The sequence below is a fragment of the Rutilus rutilus genome (genome assembly GCF_951802725.1).
Source record: "Rutilus rutilus genome assembly, chromosome: 21".
Classification (NCBI taxonomy): domain Eukaryota; kingdom Metazoa; phylum Chordata; class Actinopteri; order Cypriniformes; family Leuciscidae; genus Rutilus; species Rutilus rutilus.
The window spans coordinates 22,824,941-22,844,835 of NC_140226.1; the positions used below are offsets into that span (position 1 = coordinate 22,824,941).

General features: G+C 37.6%; 1 protein-coding gene across 1 annotated transcript in view; it reads left to right on the forward strand.

Moving 5' to 3' along the window:
* heatr5a (HEAT repeat containing 5a) overlaps window positions 1-19,895 on the forward strand; it is a 30,571-nt gene that overhangs the window by 930 nt on the left and 9,746 nt on the right. The window contains exons 2-24 of the mRNA XM_084393682.1: window positions 1,388-1,587; window positions 1,849-2,060; window positions 2,178-2,286; window positions 3,937-4,086; window positions 4,844-5,015; window positions 5,251-5,408; window positions 5,700-5,949; window positions 6,040-6,189; window positions 7,247-7,497; window positions 11,640-11,751; window positions 11,879-12,031; window positions 12,255-12,354; window positions 12,501-12,610; window positions 13,006-13,169; window positions 13,280-13,443; window positions 14,926-15,031; window positions 15,130-15,320; window positions 15,816-15,975; window positions 16,118-16,307; window positions 16,409-16,578; window positions 17,032-17,058; window positions 18,029-18,173; window positions 19,659-19,838. Of these exons, the coding sequence (XP_084249808.1) occupies window positions 1,462-1,587; window positions 1,849-2,060; window positions 2,178-2,286; window positions 3,937-4,086; window positions 4,844-5,015; window positions 5,251-5,408; window positions 5,700-5,949; window positions 6,040-6,189; window positions 7,247-7,497; window positions 11,640-11,751; window positions 11,879-12,031; window positions 12,255-12,354; window positions 12,501-12,610; window positions 13,006-13,169; window positions 13,280-13,443; window positions 14,926-15,031; window positions 15,130-15,320; window positions 15,816-15,975; window positions 16,118-16,307; window positions 16,409-16,578; window positions 17,032-17,058; window positions 18,029-18,173; window positions 19,659-19,838 (3,550 nt within the window). The 5' untranslated portion in view covers window positions 1,388-1,461. The remainder of the gene's footprint in view (window positions 1-1,387; window positions 1,588-1,848; window positions 2,061-2,177; window positions 2,287-3,936; window positions 4,087-4,843; window positions 5,016-5,250; window positions 5,409-5,699; window positions 5,950-6,039; window positions 6,190-7,246; window positions 7,498-11,639; window positions 11,752-11,878; window positions 12,032-12,254; window positions 12,355-12,500; window positions 12,611-13,005; window positions 13,170-13,279; window positions 13,444-14,925; window positions 15,032-15,129; window positions 15,321-15,815; window positions 15,976-16,117; window positions 16,308-16,408; window positions 16,579-17,031; window positions 17,059-18,028; window positions 18,174-19,658; window positions 19,839-19,895) is intronic.

Below are 19,895 nucleotides of genomic sequence, written 5' to 3' on the forward strand. Positions count from 1 at the left end.
GACTGCGCAGACGCATTGGACATAATGCATAATTCATAGCTGACATATAAGTTTACAAGGTACCGGAAGAAGGGAAGTGCCAAGTATAATAAACCCTTTTATAAACTGCAATGTTTACAGACTTTTCTGCATTGAAATTAAATGTAGAAGTTATGAAACAGGATATGTAGAAGTTATGAAACAGGACATGTAGAAAAGTCTTTATCAGTAAAACAGACATGCAGAGTCATATTAGTTGCATCAGTTTCTAATTACAACACCTTTTCTGAATCTGTTGTAACTAACTTTTAAATGCCACGAACCCCCAAACATGACCATCCCCATGCGAGGGACCCCCATTAAAATGTAAAAGTCAGCCATATATTGTTATTTATAAAGACCTAATCTATATTGTAATTAATATTGTAACTATGTGTAAAAAAAATAGTGGAAAGTATTTAGTTTCTACTCACCATACTGTACTGGGTTATTATATGTAACTAAAACGGTAACACTACGGTCAACCTACTATAAGGGTAGTAAGAATTTCACATTACTAAGAATGAACATTCTACATCATTTATTGACCTTGGTTAATGTTCATTTCAACATTTACTAATAGGCTTCATTGTGGAGATCAAATGTTATATCTGTTAACATTAGTTAATACACTGTGAACTTACATGAACAAACAATATACAGCTGGATTTTTATTAACTGACATTAACAAAGATTAATAAATACTATAACAAATGTATTGCTCATTGTTAGTTCATGTCATGATAGGTAATACATTACCTAATGTTAACAAATGAGACCTTTATTGAAAGTGTTACCATGAAAACCATTACTCGACATAAAATAACTTTTTACTCGAAATAAAATAAACGTTAACTAAAATTAAATAAAAATAAAAAAAGCATTTTAGTTAGTTGCCAAAGCAACAGTATCTTAATATTAGTTAATTATTTATTTATATATATTTTTTCTTATTTATTTCTTATTTAATGAATTATTATCCCCCGGTTTCACGGACATAGGCTTAAGCCTATTCCTGGACTAAATTGCATGTTTGAGCTGTTTTAAGCGAAAGAAATTTGCACGGGCATACCTCAGAATATGTCAGTGTCAGTGTTTTGTCTCAAGATGCACATCAGTGATGTTTTTTTGAAAGGCTATTTTATGAAAAGCTACATAGAATCTAGATGTCCTATTTAAACGAAGGCCTAATCCTGGCTTAATCTAAGCCCTGTCTGTGAAACCTGGCCTATATGGTTTGGTTTAATCTTACTTTAATTATTTATTTATTTATTACATTTTTACACACTTTTTCTGTAAACTTTTCCACGCACCCCTTAGAACTCCCCCAGTTTGAAACCCCCTTGTGTAAACATCTGGTTTATTTCAGGGTGGATGGACGTGTCCCGAAGTTGAGGGGCACTGCATTCGGGGTCTCAGCTGAAAAGCCTGATAGACAGAAAGATGGAGCAAGCTCATAGTTTACTGCTGAACGAGGAAGCCTGCAGTCAGCTACGGGAGCCCCAGAGGGCCGAGTTTGTTTTTGAGTGGCTGCGTTTCCTCAAGAAACTACTCCCTGCTACAGACCGGGTGAGTTGAGGGCGCTGACAATAAGCTCTCTGTTTGAGAAGAAACGCTTCTGTCTCTCTCTCTCTCCCTCTCAAACAGAAACACAAGCAAGCCTCTCTGAACAGACTCTCTGATTATTTGTCTGCCTTTCCACTGGCTGTCTCTTAGCCTGGAATGGACTAGTGATGTGTCTGTCTGTTTCTTATTGGTGAAGTGCCAAGGAAATGCAATTAAAGAGCTGCGCTCAACTAAACAATATGTTGGTGTCTATTTGTGTGGCAGGCCGATGTAAAACAGACCCAGAAGCGCCTGGTGGAGCAGCTGACGACGGTACTGACGAGTTCCCCGGGTCCTCCGACACGCTTGCTGCTGGGACAGTGTCTGGCGCTGGTCTACCGAGTGGGCGACTCCCTCATGTCCAGCCTCTCTGTGGACCGCTGCAATGACATCATCCGCAGCAAGGATGACTCGCCCAGCTTCCTGCCTACACGACTGTGAGTGTAATAAATCTGGACCCTACACGTGCGCATCACGCACACCCAACCGCCTGCACTGCAGATGGGCTTCCGCTTGATTCCCTGCCAGTGCGCTTACTTATTTCTCCCCTATAGGGCAGCTGTGGCCTGTTTGGGGGCGCTGTATGAGCAGCTGGGCCGACTACTCATCAACTCGTTTAAAGAGACCGTGGCAAACCTTCTGAAAGCTATGAAGAGCGCAGAGGTACATGTGGCTGCACAACAGTATGTGATTTACTGTTCAGCTTGACTGCAAAAGATAAAGCTTTCCTGTGACCAATAGTTTGAAGACCAAACTAGTTATTTTGGGTGTTTTGAATCATCACAGACACATTCTTTTTATTTTGATCATCACAAAATGCTTAAGTCTTGTCAGTGAGGTGAACTACACTACCATTCAAAAGTTTGGGGTTGGTAATAATTTTTTAGTCACCTTGGAAAAAAAAGGGCGATTCTTATTTTTCATGTAATATTGCATTGTTTATTATAACTGATTTATCTGACCCGAGAGGGCGGGTCAACCTATGAGATCACAGCAATAGCAAACCACAACCATCAAATCAATTCCTGATGAACAAAATCGATTCCTGCCTTGTCTGTGAAATTGGAGGATAATAATTAATTAAATAAGAAATACATAAGAAATAAAGATAAAAAAAATAATAATATTAAGAGACTGTTGCTTTGGCAACTAACTAAAATGCTTTTTTTATTTTTATTTAATTTTAGCTAAAGAAAAGGTGATCGAAGAAAAGACGATCACAACTTCCATTTCATGTTGACTTTAATGCTTTTGAAAGAAGTCTCACCAAGGCTGCATTTTCTGATCAAAAATACAGTAATAACTGTAATATCGTAAAATAATATTACAATTTAAAATAACAGTTTTCTAGTTTAATCTACAGGGTGGGCCATTTATATGGATACACCGTAATAACATGGGAATGGTTGGTGATATTAAAGTCCTGTTTGTGGCACATTAGTATATGTGAGGGGGCAAACTCCTCAAGATGGGTGGTGATATATACATATACTAATGTGCCACAAACAGGACTTTAATATCACCAACCATTCCCATGTTATTACGGTGTATCCATATAAATGGCCCACCCTGTATATTAAAATGTAATTTATTCATGTGATTGCACATGTGATTTATTCAGTCTTCATTGTCACATGATCCTGCAGAAATCATTCTAATATACTTATTTGCTGCTCAAGAAACATTTCTAATTATTGTCAATGTTAAAAACTGTTGTTTTTCTTAATAATTTAGTGGAAACTGTGATACTTTTTTTTCAGGATTCTTTGATGAATAGAAAGTTTAAAAAAAAACAGCATTTATTTAAAAGACAATTATTTGTAACAATATAAAAATCTTTACTGTCACTTTTTATCAATTTAATGCATCCAAGGCAAGCTGAATAAAAGTATTAATTTCAGTTAAAATATCTTACTGACCCCAAACGTTTGAACGGTAGTGTATATTTAACGGTGTTTTCAAAGGCAATCATTATTATTGCTCATACTAAAGGTTCAAATTTGAATAAACCCCTTATCTTAAGTATTAAACTTAAGTGTGCAAGGTTATCTCAAATTTCTTTTGCTTATTTCTAAGCAACAGACTTCCTGCCAGATTATAAACCGGCCAAAAAATCTCATAGACTTACATTGAGTCATATTTGGGTCCAGAATATCACAGAGAACCTAGATGTGGGCGCTTTTGACTTGGGCCTGTAAGAAACCACCTAGAAACCTAGTTTAATTTCTGTGATGGTTCTGTGGGTGTTATATATAGAAAATATGATGGAGATATTATGTGTAATGTTGAGTGTTTGTGTGTTAATGTGTCCAGTCTCAGGGCCGCTGTGAGATCATGTTGTGTATTGAGAGGATCCTGAGGGGTTTAGGTGTGAGTGCCGTATCTTGTCACAGAGACATCTATAAAACTGCCCGCACATGTCTCACTGATCGCTCCATGGCTGTGCGCTGTGCGGCCGCAAAGGTACTGAACACTCAACCACATGCCTCAGTTACTAATCATGTCTGTTTGACAAACACACATTACTTATTGACAGAAAAAGAGTCACGGTCATAGCTGACTGAAGGAAAATGTACATTTTGTTCTTTTTGAGAAGATGTTTGTTTCAGACATAATTCAGTTTATAATATTATTTTTACTGCTCAATTTTTTAAATGTGATTCCTATTATGCTATTGTAGTAACTCCAATTTCCATTTATTAAAAAATATGATCATATTAATATAATTTATTCAGTTATTCCAAACAAAGGCAAATTTGAAAAAGTTGTATTGTTTTTGTCCTAGTCTGCCCAGAATCACTATCAAGTTATGAAGTGCATTATTATTATCATAATTATTATCTTTTTTTTGTTTTGGCATTTGTCTTCTGGAGTGTGGTGTGTCTTGGTAGTGATGATAGTTCTTCACTTTTGTTCTCATCTTAACGTCTGATATATTTCATTATATTGCTATTTTATAGTCTGTTCCAGGCCTATGGGTTTTAAATTTTACTTTTACTGTAAATGGATGTTGTGCGTTTTATATGGTTAGAAAAAATTGCATCATGAAGAAAAAAAAACCTCGGAAATCAATTTCTCTGCACTAATATTGCACTAATATTAATTTCTATAATAATAACTTTCATGTTTTTGGCAGTTTATGTTTTGGTTTCAGTTTTTGTCCCAGTTTGCCCAGAATTGCTATCAAATTGTGATGTGAATTATTTATTTATTTTTGTAGTGTCTTCTGGAGCTCCAGCGAGAGGCTGTCTTCATGTGGTCCTCAGAGCTGGAGAATGTGGCCACTCTTTGTTACCGAGCCTTCGAGGGCTCAAACTATGATGTTCGAGTCAGTATCTCAAAACTGCTTGGCACTTTATTAGCGTCGGCACTGGAGCCCAGACAGGTCATAGGTGGGTGGATTTTATTCAGTTATGTCAGTGACCTCCTCAGAGGACACTGAACTGAGCATTTGCCAATGGAGTTTGTGAAAACCCTGACCTTCCATCCTGTCCTCTGTCTCCCACATACTGCCTAACTTTTTTCTAAATGTAACACTCATCTTTCTATCATTTATCCCCTAACACTCTCTCTCACACTTCTCTTTGGTTCATTCTTCCTCCTCTGTTCCCATGGCTCTGCTCTCAGCTCCGAGGCCAGGCTCCAAGCGCAACTCCCTGCAGGAGGTGATGGAGCTGCTGAGTTCTGGTTTCCTGCGGGGTGGAGCCGGCTTCCTGCGGGCCAGTGGAGACATGTTGAAAGGAACCAGCTCAGTCAGCAGAGACGTGCGCGTGGGCATCACACAGGTCGCTCACACTCCTACAGCCCTTCCCTTGTGATCAGAATGTTTGTGTTTTGAGTCATAGCATGACTGGCTTTATGTCTAGGGTACAAAAAGAACAAAATGAAAGTTAAATAACATCATAAAAACAGAAATGTTCTCCCTTTATTTATGTGTCAATTATTCACAAGTTCACAAAAAGCTAATCTACATAGAAGAAATAATCAAATACAGTTTTTTTTTTTTTGATTTATTTTGCTTTCATTTTGCTTTTGCTTTTTTTACATGAATACTACCTGTTCTCTCTCTTAAACAGACATGCGTGGTGTTTGTGTCTATTCTGGGTGGTGCGTGGCTGGAGGCAAACTTCTCCTGTCTTCTTTCTCTTCTCATGGAGTGGGTATCTCACACAAAGGCGACACAATACCCAACGGATGCTGTCTCCTGCCGCTGCTGTGTCTCCTTCATACTGCGGGCCACTCTTGGCACTTTGCTGGGGGAGAAGGCCCAAATCGCAGCTGCCAAGGAGATCTGTCAAATTATCAGCAAACAGAAGAGGGTTATGGGTAAGAGACTAGGCCAAATATTTAGGTCACATTGGAATGGATATTGTGTTGTAATGTCCTAAATGTACCCTGTGCTACTATGAGATGCAGCTCTTCATGAGGGGAACATGGAGACACGTGTGAGCCCTGCGGATGTTGCAGCTAGTCAGCATATCCTGGTGTGCACCCTCCTGGAGCTGGGCAGTCTGCTACAGGACCTGAGCTCCACTGCCGCCCCACTGCTGCAGGACACCAGCATAGGTTTGTCACGCATAATTGACCAACAAACTCTGGGCACCCCATCAAAACCTTTCTATGGGAGAAAGTTATAAAAATGCTCCAAATATTTAAAATGTTATAAAGATAAAAATCCCTAAATAAATTCTTGAGTTAGTTTATTTACACTACTGTTTAAAAGTTTTGGGTAAGAGTTTTTTTTTAAGAGATTATTAATTATATTCAGCAAGGATGCATTAAATTGCTCAAACAGTAAAGGCATTTTATTATTTAAAATAAATAAATAAATGCTGTTCTTTTGAACCTTCTATCCATCAAAGAATCCTTAAAAACAATGTTTCCACAAAAATATTAACAACTGCTGTTTTCAACATTGAAAATAATAAGAATTACTTGAGCTCCAAATCAGCATTTTAGAATGATTTCTGAAGAATCATGCAACACTGAAGACTGGCTGCTGAGCTTTTTTACTGCATGTTTGATATAAATAATTTGAAATAAATATGGTGATCATATTTTATTATATTGCTATTTTTTTATTCTGTTCAAGCCTATGAGTTTAAAGTGTTGGATGTAAATGGACAGGATGTTTTGTGCTTTATATGGCTTGAAAAACTGGCCTTATGAAGAAAAAAAAACTCAAATCAATTCTCGAGTCAATGATATTGACATTGCTCAGAAATTAAATTAATTTCAAATAGATATAATATTTTTGTCAATTAAGCAGGTATGCGCATTATCCTGCTCCTAATGTTGTGATGCTTTGTGGATCATATACTGGAGTTTGAGTCACCGTACTAAGGATCAAACTGTCTGAAAGGAATATGTTTTTCAAGATAGTGTGTAGAGCTGCATTTCTAGATTGTGTGTGAGTGTGTTTGCTCTTTAATGAATATGTCATAGGCCAGGATGAAGGAGTGAGCTGAAAAAGTGCCTGCAGCAGATTTAACACATTCATCCTGCTTCAGAGACACAGCTCTTTCTGGAATTCTTATAAATAGCTAGAGTGGCATTTGTGATGGCTTGAACTTTAGTAAAACTGTGAGTTCAATAGTTTCTTTGTTGTTGTTTTTTGTGACAGGAATGTTGGACACCGTGATCTCTGTTCTTCTTCACCCCAGCGCATCTGCTCGTCTGGCCGCCGCCTGGTGCCTGCGGTGTGTTGCCGTAGGGATGCCTGCTCTAGTGGCGGTGTTGCTAGATCGCTGCACAGAGAGGCTGAATGCCCTGAAGTCATGCCCTGAGTCCGTGGCAGGGTACAGTGCTGCCATCGCAGCTCTGCTGGGAGCAGTACAGCTTTCTCCGCTAGGAATATCACACTCTAAGGGCAAGGTATGAATAAGATTTGTGTCCTATGCCTCCTTTTTAAAGCACACAGAGAGTTTTAAATGTGTTTGGTTCTGTTTGTGCTATGTCAGCAGATTTGCTTAAGGGTTGGTCATACTGACTGCGTTTTGGATCACTGTAGTCACTGAGTCTCTACTGTTGCCTGCTAGGAGGCATTTCGGCGAAAAAGCAGTTTTCAGTTAGGCGCCGGATCACTGTCTAGAGTAGACTCCCTTTGGTAGTTTCCACACTGCATCACTGCTCACTTAAATGAAGCTGAGCTCATGAAGTTGCTGACTAAATATTTAAGAAATTAAAGTCCCCCTGTGGTGAAAATCAAGTTTTTAATGTTGTTTATGTGGTGTTTTAAACATGCTTTAAGACAAACCATGTGCAAATTCAAGTCAACACCATTGCTGAGGATTTTCTCTTTAAAACTGCAGTCTCAAAAACACCGTTTGAAATCGTTGGTGTTTCTTACGTCACAACCCACCTTGTAACCAATCACATCAACGTGTCGGTGGGCTTTAGCATATCATTACTATGCTCTGAAGTAGGGAAGTCTCAAGAGAAGCCAGGTTATCCCGGTATTTTTCTGTTGATATGAAAAATCTGGTAGATTTAGCAATAATATAGCAGGTGTATGATGTATATTTCGATGTTATGATGAGATGAGCTATATGCCTATCTCCATTGAGTTGTTCAAAGCATTTCTAAAGATGCTGATTTTTAGAAGACAGCTGTCTGGCTCTGAGATGGCGAACGGGAACATGGTTTGTGTAACGTTAGCCACACATTATTTCAGCATAGTCAAGCAAAAGTCTAATCATATGAATTACTGTTATGCGTCCGACAAGTGATACCATTGTGCAGCGTTTACCTCAGTAAGTTGGCCGAGTGAATCTGTGAGCTGGCGTGAGTGGAGACGAGGCTAATTAGCATATTCATGGATCCGCCTATACTAATTGAAAGGGTTAGTTCACCCCAAAATTACAATTTTGTTATTAATTACCCTCATGTCATTCCAAACCTGAAAGCCCTTTGTTCATCTTCGGAACACAAATGAAGATGTTTCTGATTAAATCCGAGAGCTTTCTGACCCCTCTATAGACAGCAATAAATTTGTCATTTTGGTGATCAAAGATGAGTTTTAAGATATACAATTATTGACTACATGGGGACTTTAAGAACTTTGGGTTGCTGCAAAATTGCTTCCTTGAGGCAGCTGTGGGAATTGCATCCCACAAAAAGCTAAACCTTAAAGCAGTGTTACTCATTGCGCGGCTCGCCAAGCTTTAATTTGTGGCTCGCATGGCGGTAAATAATATGGTGATATGATAATGCATTCACTACAGATGTTTCATAAAAACATTAATAACAAAGTGTCAGCTCTATTACAAATAATTTCGATCGGATTGAAAGGGGTGGTTTATCGAGAGAACGTGAAAAAACTTGATCGACTGAAAACCGAAACTGAAAGGACGACGTATGACGCGCTGAACGAGCTGCTCTCCTGATGAATAAAATGAGTGTCCTGTCATTCTATAATTCTCCTTTCACTCAGCATCTGTGAAGTGAAGCAGGACAACGGCTCACCAGTCCTTGTTTCAGATTATCATACAGACGACTGGTTTTGGGCATTTTTACCGCATGATAAATACAAACAGCACGGCACAACGGTTCATGTTCATATTCCGATTTGAATCTTGACTTATAAACACGCACATCAACCCGATCACGTATCACACCACGATGTTTGTTTAGCGTTCATGTAAACTACAATACATTCAGATTCATCAATCGAAATGAATTCAGTCCGACTGAAACAAAAGTTGTGCATGTAAACATATCCAGTCTCTGCGGAGTTGCCAGTTATGGCGGTCTTTCAAGCTCTTAACGCTGCATGTGCTCTTGGATGGTTAGATAGGCCTACAAAATGGGCTAATGTAGAAAAGAAAATTAAATACTTAAGGTGATTCTGGGATGAATATTTTCTGGAAATCCTGCTTTTTTTTTTTCATTAAAGGAAATTATCTTGTCTCAGTTACAAATTTGACTGATAAATCATGAATAATGTTTTTTTTTTTTTTTTTTTTTACCCTTTTGTATTTATTGCATTGCATATTGTATGTTCAGGGGTGACAGATTGATAGGCAGACATGGTATTCATGACTGGATGTAACTTTTGATACTTTGCCGTAAAATGGCTCTCCTACTGACTTTGTCCTATCAGTGCGGCTCTCATGAAAAAAATAGTGAAGACCACTGCCTTAAAGGGTTAATTTGCCCAAAAATGTAAATTCTGTCATTTACTCACCCTCATGCTGTTCCAATTGTTTTTTACAAAAGAAAGAAAGTCATACAGGTTAGACATGAAGTGAGGCTGAGTAAATAAACACAACGTTTTCATTCCAGGGTGAACTATCTTCGGTTAGCCTGGCAAGCCAGACCTACATCAAGATGTTAGGTCTGGCAACTCACCATAGACACGGCTCAATCCGAGGGGCGGGATAAACGGCTGTCTTTCAAATTCCCTTGGCACGCAATAGGACAGCGCTTCAACCAACCAGAGCGTTTTCCCAACAGCGGAGCTAGTTGATAGATTCAACTTTTGAATCTGGCCGGCAAAACTACGAACACATCTTCCTTTTTTAAGAATGACTTAAGTGCCGTTCTTTGCTCTTTTCTCAAAGAAAAACTTAATTCCAAGTCCTCCAGAGTCGCAGCCAAAGCCGATTCGAAAGACTGTTCTCCAGCAGCAGCCGCCATTCTTTGTTTTCAAGTAGCAGGGAACCGTCGCAACTCTATCGTCATTATATTAAGCCCGCCCCGCCTACTCTATACACGCATGTGTGATTGGCCTGACCTGATTTAGGTTTTTCCAGCTCGAAAGTCAACGGAGAGTTGCTAGACTACCCTGGCTGCAAAACATTTTTTGCTGCCGCTAGGGTGCGTCTAGATTTCTAGGCTAATCTTCGGTCATTTCTGACCGGAAAACTTTCTGTTTTGAATTTTTAAAAATCACAGCTTCAATGGAATGGTACGAAACTTGGTGACTTTTATGGCATTTGGAATGTGAACACAAAAAGAAATTGAGGGCATGAATCGAGCAGGCTAAGTGGTTGTAAAAAATATAGTCACACTTGTGCTCTTCGGTCAAAAATGACCGACCATAGGAAATGAATGGGAAATCGACAAAAACACAAAGATTCTCTACAAATCGGCCACGATGCAGAAAAGAAAGTGCTCAGCAATGAAGGGGTGAAACTCTAAAACATTAATAGTGCAAAACAGACCCACTGTCAAAACAGACACGTAACAAAACAGACCCTTGCTTTCTCTGTATTCAGGTTTGACTGTAGTAATAATTATGCAAAAACGTGTACACTTCACATCAAAATTTTATGTTTTTTTTATAAACCTTGACAAAAAAGTATTATTTGAGAATAAAAAATAAAAAAACATTCAAATCCACATCTTAAAAGTAAGTAATGTTGTCCATAAACAACTAGAGAACTCATAAGCCTCTCCATAGAGAGCTAGACAGGCATCTAATGGTTACACCATGAAATTACATGTTTTATTTTATTTTCTCTCAACAGATGGTGCTAATCTGGCCCAAAATAAAATTTAAAGGGTCTAGTCTCTGTATTAATCTGAAATAGTGCATTAATTGAAAAAATATTTGAATTTTTTTTTAGAAACATTATTATTATTTTTATTTTTATTTTTTTCAATGGCAAAAATTAACCACAATTATTGCATAAATATTAATAAGTACCATCAAATCCTTTCAATACAAAAGAAAAAATATATATTATTGATCAAAAAATATATTACATTAGTTTTACTGGGGTGGAGGAAGTTTCATTTTCAGGTGTCCAGTCACTTCTGACCGCGAAGATAACAAGTGTGACTCCCAAATGAGGAGCACCAGAGCGTTAAGAAAAAAAGAGCTTTATTCCCTCACTTGAAATTTAAAAAAAAAAATCACACAAGAGAAATAATGACGCTTGTGAAGATTTTGTTTCCCACTAATTACCTGTACTTGTATTTTTCAGATTCACTGTATGTGTTATTGGTATCATATCTGGATATTATTGTTCATTTATGATCAAGATTTACTGATTCTGATGGACTGTTTGCAGGTGGTGATGAACTTGGCAGAAGATCTGCTGCGCTCTGCAGCTCAGAACAGCAGAATCTCCATCCAACGCACTCAAGGAGGCTGGCTGCTGCTCAGTGCCCTCTCGACACTGGGTATGAATCAATGTACTGCTTTATGATCTTCAATATGCCCACATTGATAAGATGTGCCTATATTGTAACAGCTGATGTGATTGAGTTTTTAACATCCTTTTTGTTATTTCTGATATTTTCATTCAAGGTCCCACTGTGATGGAGCATCACTTGCCTCGATTGCTGTTGCTATGGAAATGTGCCTTCCCGCTGTCTGTGAAGGATATGGAGAACGAGCTGCGGCGTGGAGACTCCTTCACCTGGCAAGTGACCTTGGAGGGACGTGCAGGAGTACTGTGCGGTGAGGGTCTTTTATGAATCTCAAAGGCTACTCACTTATGTCTCTTCCTTTCTCTCAGTGAAAATAAGATTTTTTTCTCATGCACCAACCCATCTGCTGATCTGTTCCCTTAACATCACAGTTAAAAAACAACTTTGTTTGGAAGTTCTTTGCCATTGACTGCAGATAGAAATAAACATTTGTCAGGAAATTTGGTCTTCATAGCTTGTCATCTCTCCTGTAGCAATGAAGAGTCTGGTGGTGCACTTCAAAGACCTTCTCACCGATGATGTTATCAGTCGTTTGCTTCCTCTCTTGTCCTGTGCGGTGACCCTGCTCACTCAGTGAGTGGATCTTGGTTGCTTAAAATGAAAACAGCACCATGAAGTTATAAATACCTTTTTAAAGAAGACTGTAAAATGCAGATGTAATGTGGACAGGATGTTAAATAACATCTAATAACATTTTAGTCCCTATCCTCTCTTTTTAGCCTGCCTTCTATCGTTAAATCCTATGGAAACCAGATAAAAAATGCAGCCACTGTCTTTAGATTGAGAGTGTATGAGATCCTCACATTGCTACAACCTAAAACATACGAAGGTAAGCACAATCTTGATCATGTGCTGATGTTTTATAAATTATATTTTTATTCTGGAATACTTGATTCTGATTGTTTAAGTTCTTGTCCTATGTCTCTCATAACACTCTGTAGTCTTCTCCTCACAAAATAAAATAATTTGAACTCAAATGTCTTTTTATTTGGTTATGATAATGTACATTAATCTGAAAAGAAAAACACCTTAAACAGCTAAAACAATGAGCTTAATTAAAAGAACGAAGTTAGATTTTTTTTCTAAAAGCACAAAGAAAAAAGTTCTCAGCTAAGATCATGATTCTTCCAAACCCCCCCACCCCCCCCAATGACTGAAATTGGACGATTTGATTGCCCAAATATGTATTTATTTGTTTATTATGGTTTGATTGTGTTGGCTCAGAGAGCTTTGGCATAGTGCTGAAGCAGCTGCTGAATGATCTGACCGGGCCAGAAATCACAGCATGTGCCGAGTTGAACCTGCTGCCCTCACTGTGCTGCAGCCAAGACCTGGCACTGCTGGGCCCTGGACTACAGGATGTGGATCAGCACTACATAGAGGAACAGGTCAGAGCACAGTCTAATCATCTAGGAAATAGCCTTGTTAACGTGCAATCAATGTAATTAATTGATTTCCTAGAACAGCGCATTGCATTGTATTGTCTGTCTGTTTAAAGCTCCGTGGAGGTGGTTCAGGAGGTGGGACGTTAGAACACGACCCATTTACCATCTTTGAGAAAGCCCAGGAGGTTCCTACCCCCCTCCCTCCAGCCTCCGCTCTAACGGCAGCAGCTGTCCAGCTGTTTGGTGTGATTTTCCCTCACCTGGGCATCCAGCAGAGGTACGTCCACCATCACCACAGATGCTGCTTTTTGTATGCTGTTGCTGTTTGGTTTGAGTACTTTTAGTTTAGTTGATTTGAAAGGGTCTCGATGTTGCATTGACATTTCAACACATCAGTTAATTCAGTTACTTTATATAGGACCTTAATGCTAGCAATACATGTAATGCTTCACATGTGCAAATGAACAGGTAACGCTGATGAATAGAACAGCACATCTTTAGATAAAATTGGATATTTACTAAATTAATTTTCTCAACTCCTTTACTAATTGCACATTCCACTATGTAAATTATTTAAATATTTTGTTTTATGTTACATTCACTTGAATGTGGATATACAAATGTTAACCAGCATTACCATTTAAAGTTATTCAGATTGTTAGAAGTAACTGATACTGTTATTGATAGCAAATTGTGGGAAGTGGCTTTAATGAGATTCAGAGGCTTTTTGAAGCAGCATAGCCAAATTTACATCCAGACATCTGCATGTATTTGCATAATTGGGGGCTGTTCTGGCCATGTGCATTGCATTAAACATGGCAGTGGAGAGAAAATGATACTGATCATAAGGGGCCATCAGTCCTCCTGCAATGCATCTTTCATCCCACTAGCAGCTTGTCTCTAGATTATTTATGTAATGTTTTTATGGGGGGTGTTTTTGTTGTTATTTTTTTGTTTTCTTTAGAAGCAGAACAAAGACAACACATCTTTAGAATTGGGATGTCTACAGTTTTCCCAGAAGATCTATTTAAGTGTTCAAGAGCATTTTTAGAAAACAACAGCCTTTGGTTCTTAACACATTTAAGCTGTGAAATATAAACTTTACTTAACTAATAATATTTTGAAATACAGTGGATAGATGTTTGACTAAAATATTATATCACAGTATGATTTTATCATAGTAACAACATCAGTATCACAACTTCACAATATTATTTTGATGGATTTTCAGTGGGAAAAAAAATGTGGTTTATATTTTATAAACCAAGGTGGTATCCTTTTTTTTATTCACTTGATTTAAGTATTGAATTCACTTGATTATTTAAAAAAGGCATTGCCATATGGTTTGTAAAATATAAACCCATTGTTATTTTCACTTGATTATTTTCTTTTAATTTTGGCCTTTGTGGATGATTATGCATAAAAATGAATAAGCCTTACATCAGTGCAAAGTTTAGGCATCACAACATTATAATGCACAGTATGGATATTTAATTTGAGATTGTTTAACAATGTTATTAACAGTATTATTAGTTATTTTAGAGGTTAATTTTACATTTGCCATCTTCTCTTAAACTGAATGAAATAATGGTGGAAAATAAGCATTAACATTTCAATATTGAATATATGTTGGCCCATATAAAATTCATAATATTGGCTGATAACCGATATGGTACACATGACACGTCATGCATCCCTTGTGAAAATAAGATATTACAGTAGCCATACGGTACAATATTTGCTGTTTTCCCTATCTCAGGGCTCAGATCCTGGAACAGTTCTGTGAGTTTGTGCGACAACTTAAAGGAGCCCGGCAACAGACAGTTCAAATCCATGTAGCTGCTGCTGTTTGCTGCACTTTGAAGGTAAGAAGCTTTTTAAAGTAAGTTTGAAACCTGTGCATTCATACCATATAAAGCAGCTTTGTTTTTCTCTCCCCCTCCTTTCCGTTTTTGCTGTGTAGTGTTTGGCATCAAGTAGGAGGGAATTGGGTCCAGAAGAGGTTCAAAGACCAGCGCTGTCTCTCCTATTGGGAGCGCTAGAGGGCTCAAATCCTCTGTTGCGCTGCATGGCTGCGGAGGGTTTAGCGAGGCTGGTGCAAGTTCTTAATGACCCCAGCATCACCGTTTCCATCACTCTCATGAGCTTTGACAAGTGAGTTTATGCCAAGATCATAAAAAAAAAAATATATATATATATATATATATATATATATGTATGTGTATATATATATATATATATATATATATATATATATATGTGTATATATATATATATGTATATGTATGTATGTATGAATGTATGTATATATGTGTGTATATATATATATATATATATATATATATATATGAAGAGTTCAGATGCAAAAGCCTCTAAGTGCCATCTGAAATTTTCTTCTAGAGTGATCATTTAAGTTCAATAATTTCACTTAAATGGCAATGAAAATTACCTATTAGTTGTCATTTAAGTGAAATTACTGAACTTAAATATACAAGCTTGATAAAAATGATCATTCTAGAAGAAAATTTCAGATGGCATTAGAGGCTTTTGCATCTGAACTCTTCATACATACATATATATATATATATATATATATATATAAAACTATATATAACTATAACTATGAAAATGAATGTAAATGGTTTTCAGATTGAAGACTGCGAGGGATGCCATCACGCGCACAGGTCATGCTTTGGCCCTTGGGACTGTGTACCGTTACCTGAGTGGGATTAGTTCCCCTCAATACATCAGTGCCTGCGTTGGGGTCCTCTTCACCCTTTCCCAAGACAGCACCTCACCTGAAGTGCAGGTACACGTCACCTGACCACGTGACTGTTTATACTCCGTTTATTAATATAGAAAGTCTAACCAGGACTGCGATGGTGTGCTTTCTTATTAAGAGGGTTGTCAGGAAGTTCATGCATTGATCTCTCAGTGAATTATATGTGCAGATGTGGGCTCTCCACGCTCTGTCCATGGTGGTGGATCTTGCAGGGCCTCTGTACCACAGCCATCTGGAGGCCAGCTTCACTCTGGTGCTACGATTGCTCCTCTCAACTCCACACACACACGCGGAGGTGCAGCAAAGCCTGGGCCGCTGCCTTAATGCCCTCATCACCTCCATGGGGCCGGATCTGCAAGGTGCACTCACTTATTTTCCCATAAACTCTCTCACACATAGTCATCATGTAGGTGAGACCTTTACAGACCTTTACAGGTTATTTAATGCAAACTGTCCCCAGGTGAGGGTGCAGGTGTGTGTGCGGTGAGGACCTCCTGTTTGGTGGGCTGTGCTGTGATGCAGGACAGTCAGGACTGTTTGGTCCAGGCTCAGGCCATTTCCTGCCTCCAGCAGCTTCACATGTTTGCGCCACGCTTCGTCAATCTGGCCAGCCTGGTGCCCAGCCTCTGCGTATGTGAACAATGCACTTAACACACACAGTCATACTGAACAACTGACATCTCACTGCTTTCAGTTTCAGATAAATTGACTTTTTCATTCAAGATTATGAAAGATGTTTTGTTATGAGACTAACAATGAATTATGCACACAACCAAGGACTTATAGTCATATGTTTCATGTTGTCATGTATAGTTATTACATTGTTTATATAGGGTTAAAGTACAAGGAAAACCAATATATTATCATTGTTATTATTAAATAACAGTCACAAAAGTCTTATATGACCAGTGGCTTACATGCTCCAAAAAAAGTTGTCTTATTCTCATCATAGATTCTTCACATTAATTTATTTTATATTACGTAGAATAAAAAATGAATGTCATTGAAATAAAGGTGAGTGTACACGGGCCTGGCTTTGCCCTCATCTGTAGTGACAGTACTGTTTTCTGTTCCCTCGTACAGGAGATCTTATTGGATTATTCTGTGTTGGTAGGTTTTGTCTAGGTCTCTGCTGTCAGGCCACTTTATGCTCTTTCCTTTGTTTGCACCTCATATTCCTTTACTTGTGTCTTTCCCTATAATTATGTTCTGTTGTCCTCCTCTCATTTCCCAGTGTGAAACTAACTCAAGCAGGATCTGGTTTTGAGCATGAGCAGACAGTGTCAATGCCTCTAACTGCAGGGTTAATGCCAAGGATTAGATTTGCTTGGCTTGGTCCTTTCAGTAAAGGCTTCTAACACTGACCACCCACACAGTGCACATGACATTCACATCCACAGCTGTGGCCTTATGCCAATTCAAGCTATTAGCTTTATTACTGTGAGCGCGCTCTCTCTCTCTTTCTCTCTCTCTTTCTCTCTCTCTCTCTCCCTCTCTCTCTCTCTCTCTCTCTCTCTCTCTCTCTCTCTCCCCTCTTCACACAACCACAGACAATATTAGACAGTAATTGGGAAAAACATGCTTTGTTCTACATGCTCTATTTTTACATGGTTTGATTTATGGTCTTATTCTTTGCAAATAGCTCACTTGTCACATCATTTAAAGCTCAAAACAAGCCTTGACAGTAGCCCTGCTGTCCCTTTCTCCTCTCCCTCTGGCCTTCTCTACACTAAAACAGCATTTCTGTGGGATCATTTTGACATAACGGGACTAACTTTGATGTGTTTTTTGCACTTTTGTCTGGATTATGTTGTGCAAAATGTGATGTCAAGTGTTCATCACGTTTAAATTGTGCTCTATTTATATCTATCTATCTATCTATATATATATTATAGAGGTGTGCCATATGACTAAATGATTTAAACCATTAAAACTTTATTTTATGTTATTTTTTGTTATACTTTGTCAGCTCTAATGTCTCAGTTTTGTTCTTCTATTTCTCAAGATCTCACTAGATTCACTAGTGATCATTAGTGTGACCATACTAATGGTCTCATGCATGGCTCTTGTGCGTTTACAGATAAACCTGTGCAGCTCGTACCTGTCTCTGAGGCGGGTGGTTGTGGCCTGCCTGAGGCAGTTGGCTCAGAGGGAGGCAGTGGAGGTATCGGAGCATGCAGTTGCTCTGGTTAAAGAGCTGCCACGCAGAGACAACTCACAACTGGGTGAGTCAGCAAGCATCGCCCCCGCTTCACAACATAGTATCATCTCAGCACATCTCTGCTGTTGATTTTACTGTTCTCTGCATTGAGGTGGCTTTGACTGCAGTGAGTTATACATTAGTTTAGGGCCTGGAATTGTGTCTTGATCCTTGAATGCAACTGTGATTTGATCATCTGAATATAATACTGTTCAAAAGTTTGGTGTCAGTAAGAATTTTATACTTTTATTCATCAAGGATGTGTTAAATTGATCAAAAGTAACAGTAAATACATTTATAATGTTGTTAAAGATTTCTATTTTAAATAAATGCTGTTCTTTTGAACTTTCTATTCATTAAAGAATCTTGAAAAAAATCATCACAGTTTCCACAAAAATATATAGCATCACAACTGTTTTTAACATTGATAATACCTTTTTTTTCCCGGAAGGATCATGTGACACTGAAGACTGGGAAAATAATGTTTCACATTATTACTGTTTTTACAATATTACTTTTTCTGACTTATGCTGACTTATTATCAATGTTGGAGACAGGGCTGCTTTATTTTTTATAACCTGTGATACTTTTTCAGGATTCTTTGATTAATACAAAGTTAAAAAAAGAACAGGATTTATTTAAAATATAAATCTTTTGTAACAATATACACTACCGTGCAAAAGTTTAGATTCATTATTTTTTTTATTTTTTTTATTGAAATTTATACTTGTTTATTTATTCAGCAAGGATGTGTTAAATTGATAAAAAGGTGATGGTAAGGATTTATATTGTTTGAAAATGTCTATTTTGAATGAATGCTGTTCTTTTTAACTTTTTTTTTCATCAATGAATCCCGAAAACAGTATCACAGATTAAAAAAAATATTTAGTAGCACAACTGTTTCCAACATCGATAATAATCAGCATATTAGAATGCTTTCTGAAGGATCGTGTGACACTAAAGACTGGAGTAATGGCTGATGAAAATTCAGCTTTGCATTACAGAAATAATGTATATTTTAAAATAGATTAAACTAAAAAACTGTTATTTTAAATTGTAATAGTTTATAGTATATTAATATTGACATAGTATATATGCGAAAAGTATATTAAAATAGAAAACCATTATTTTAAATGATAATTTTTCACAATATTACTTTTTTTTTTTTTTTTATGAAATAAATGCAGGCTTGATGAGCATAAGAGATTTCTTTCAAAAACATAAAAAATAGTATGATTCCAAACTTTTGACTGGTTGTATGCGTGTGTGTGTGTGTATATATATATATATATATATATATATATACACATACATACATACATACATACATACATACACACACACACACACACACACACACACACACACACATATATATATATATATATATATATATAATTATAATAATAATACAAATAAATAAATAAATTCAAGCAAAACATAATTAATAATGTAAATATATATGTCATAAGGTGGTCTGTATATGAAATGATTATTGTCTGTCCTGCAGATGTCACTATTAAGGAGGTGGGATTGGAGGGGGCTTTGTTCAGTCTGCTGGACAGGGAGTCTGACCCACAATTGTGCCGAGACATTCAGGAGACACTAGTCCACATGATGAGCTCGGCTGCTGAGAGTAACCTGGCCCACTGGCTGAAACTCTGCAAAGACGTACTCTCTGCCTCTGCAGGTGGGCTGCAATCTCGGCCTCACGAGCAGAATAAGATGATCTTAATTTTCCATCTTG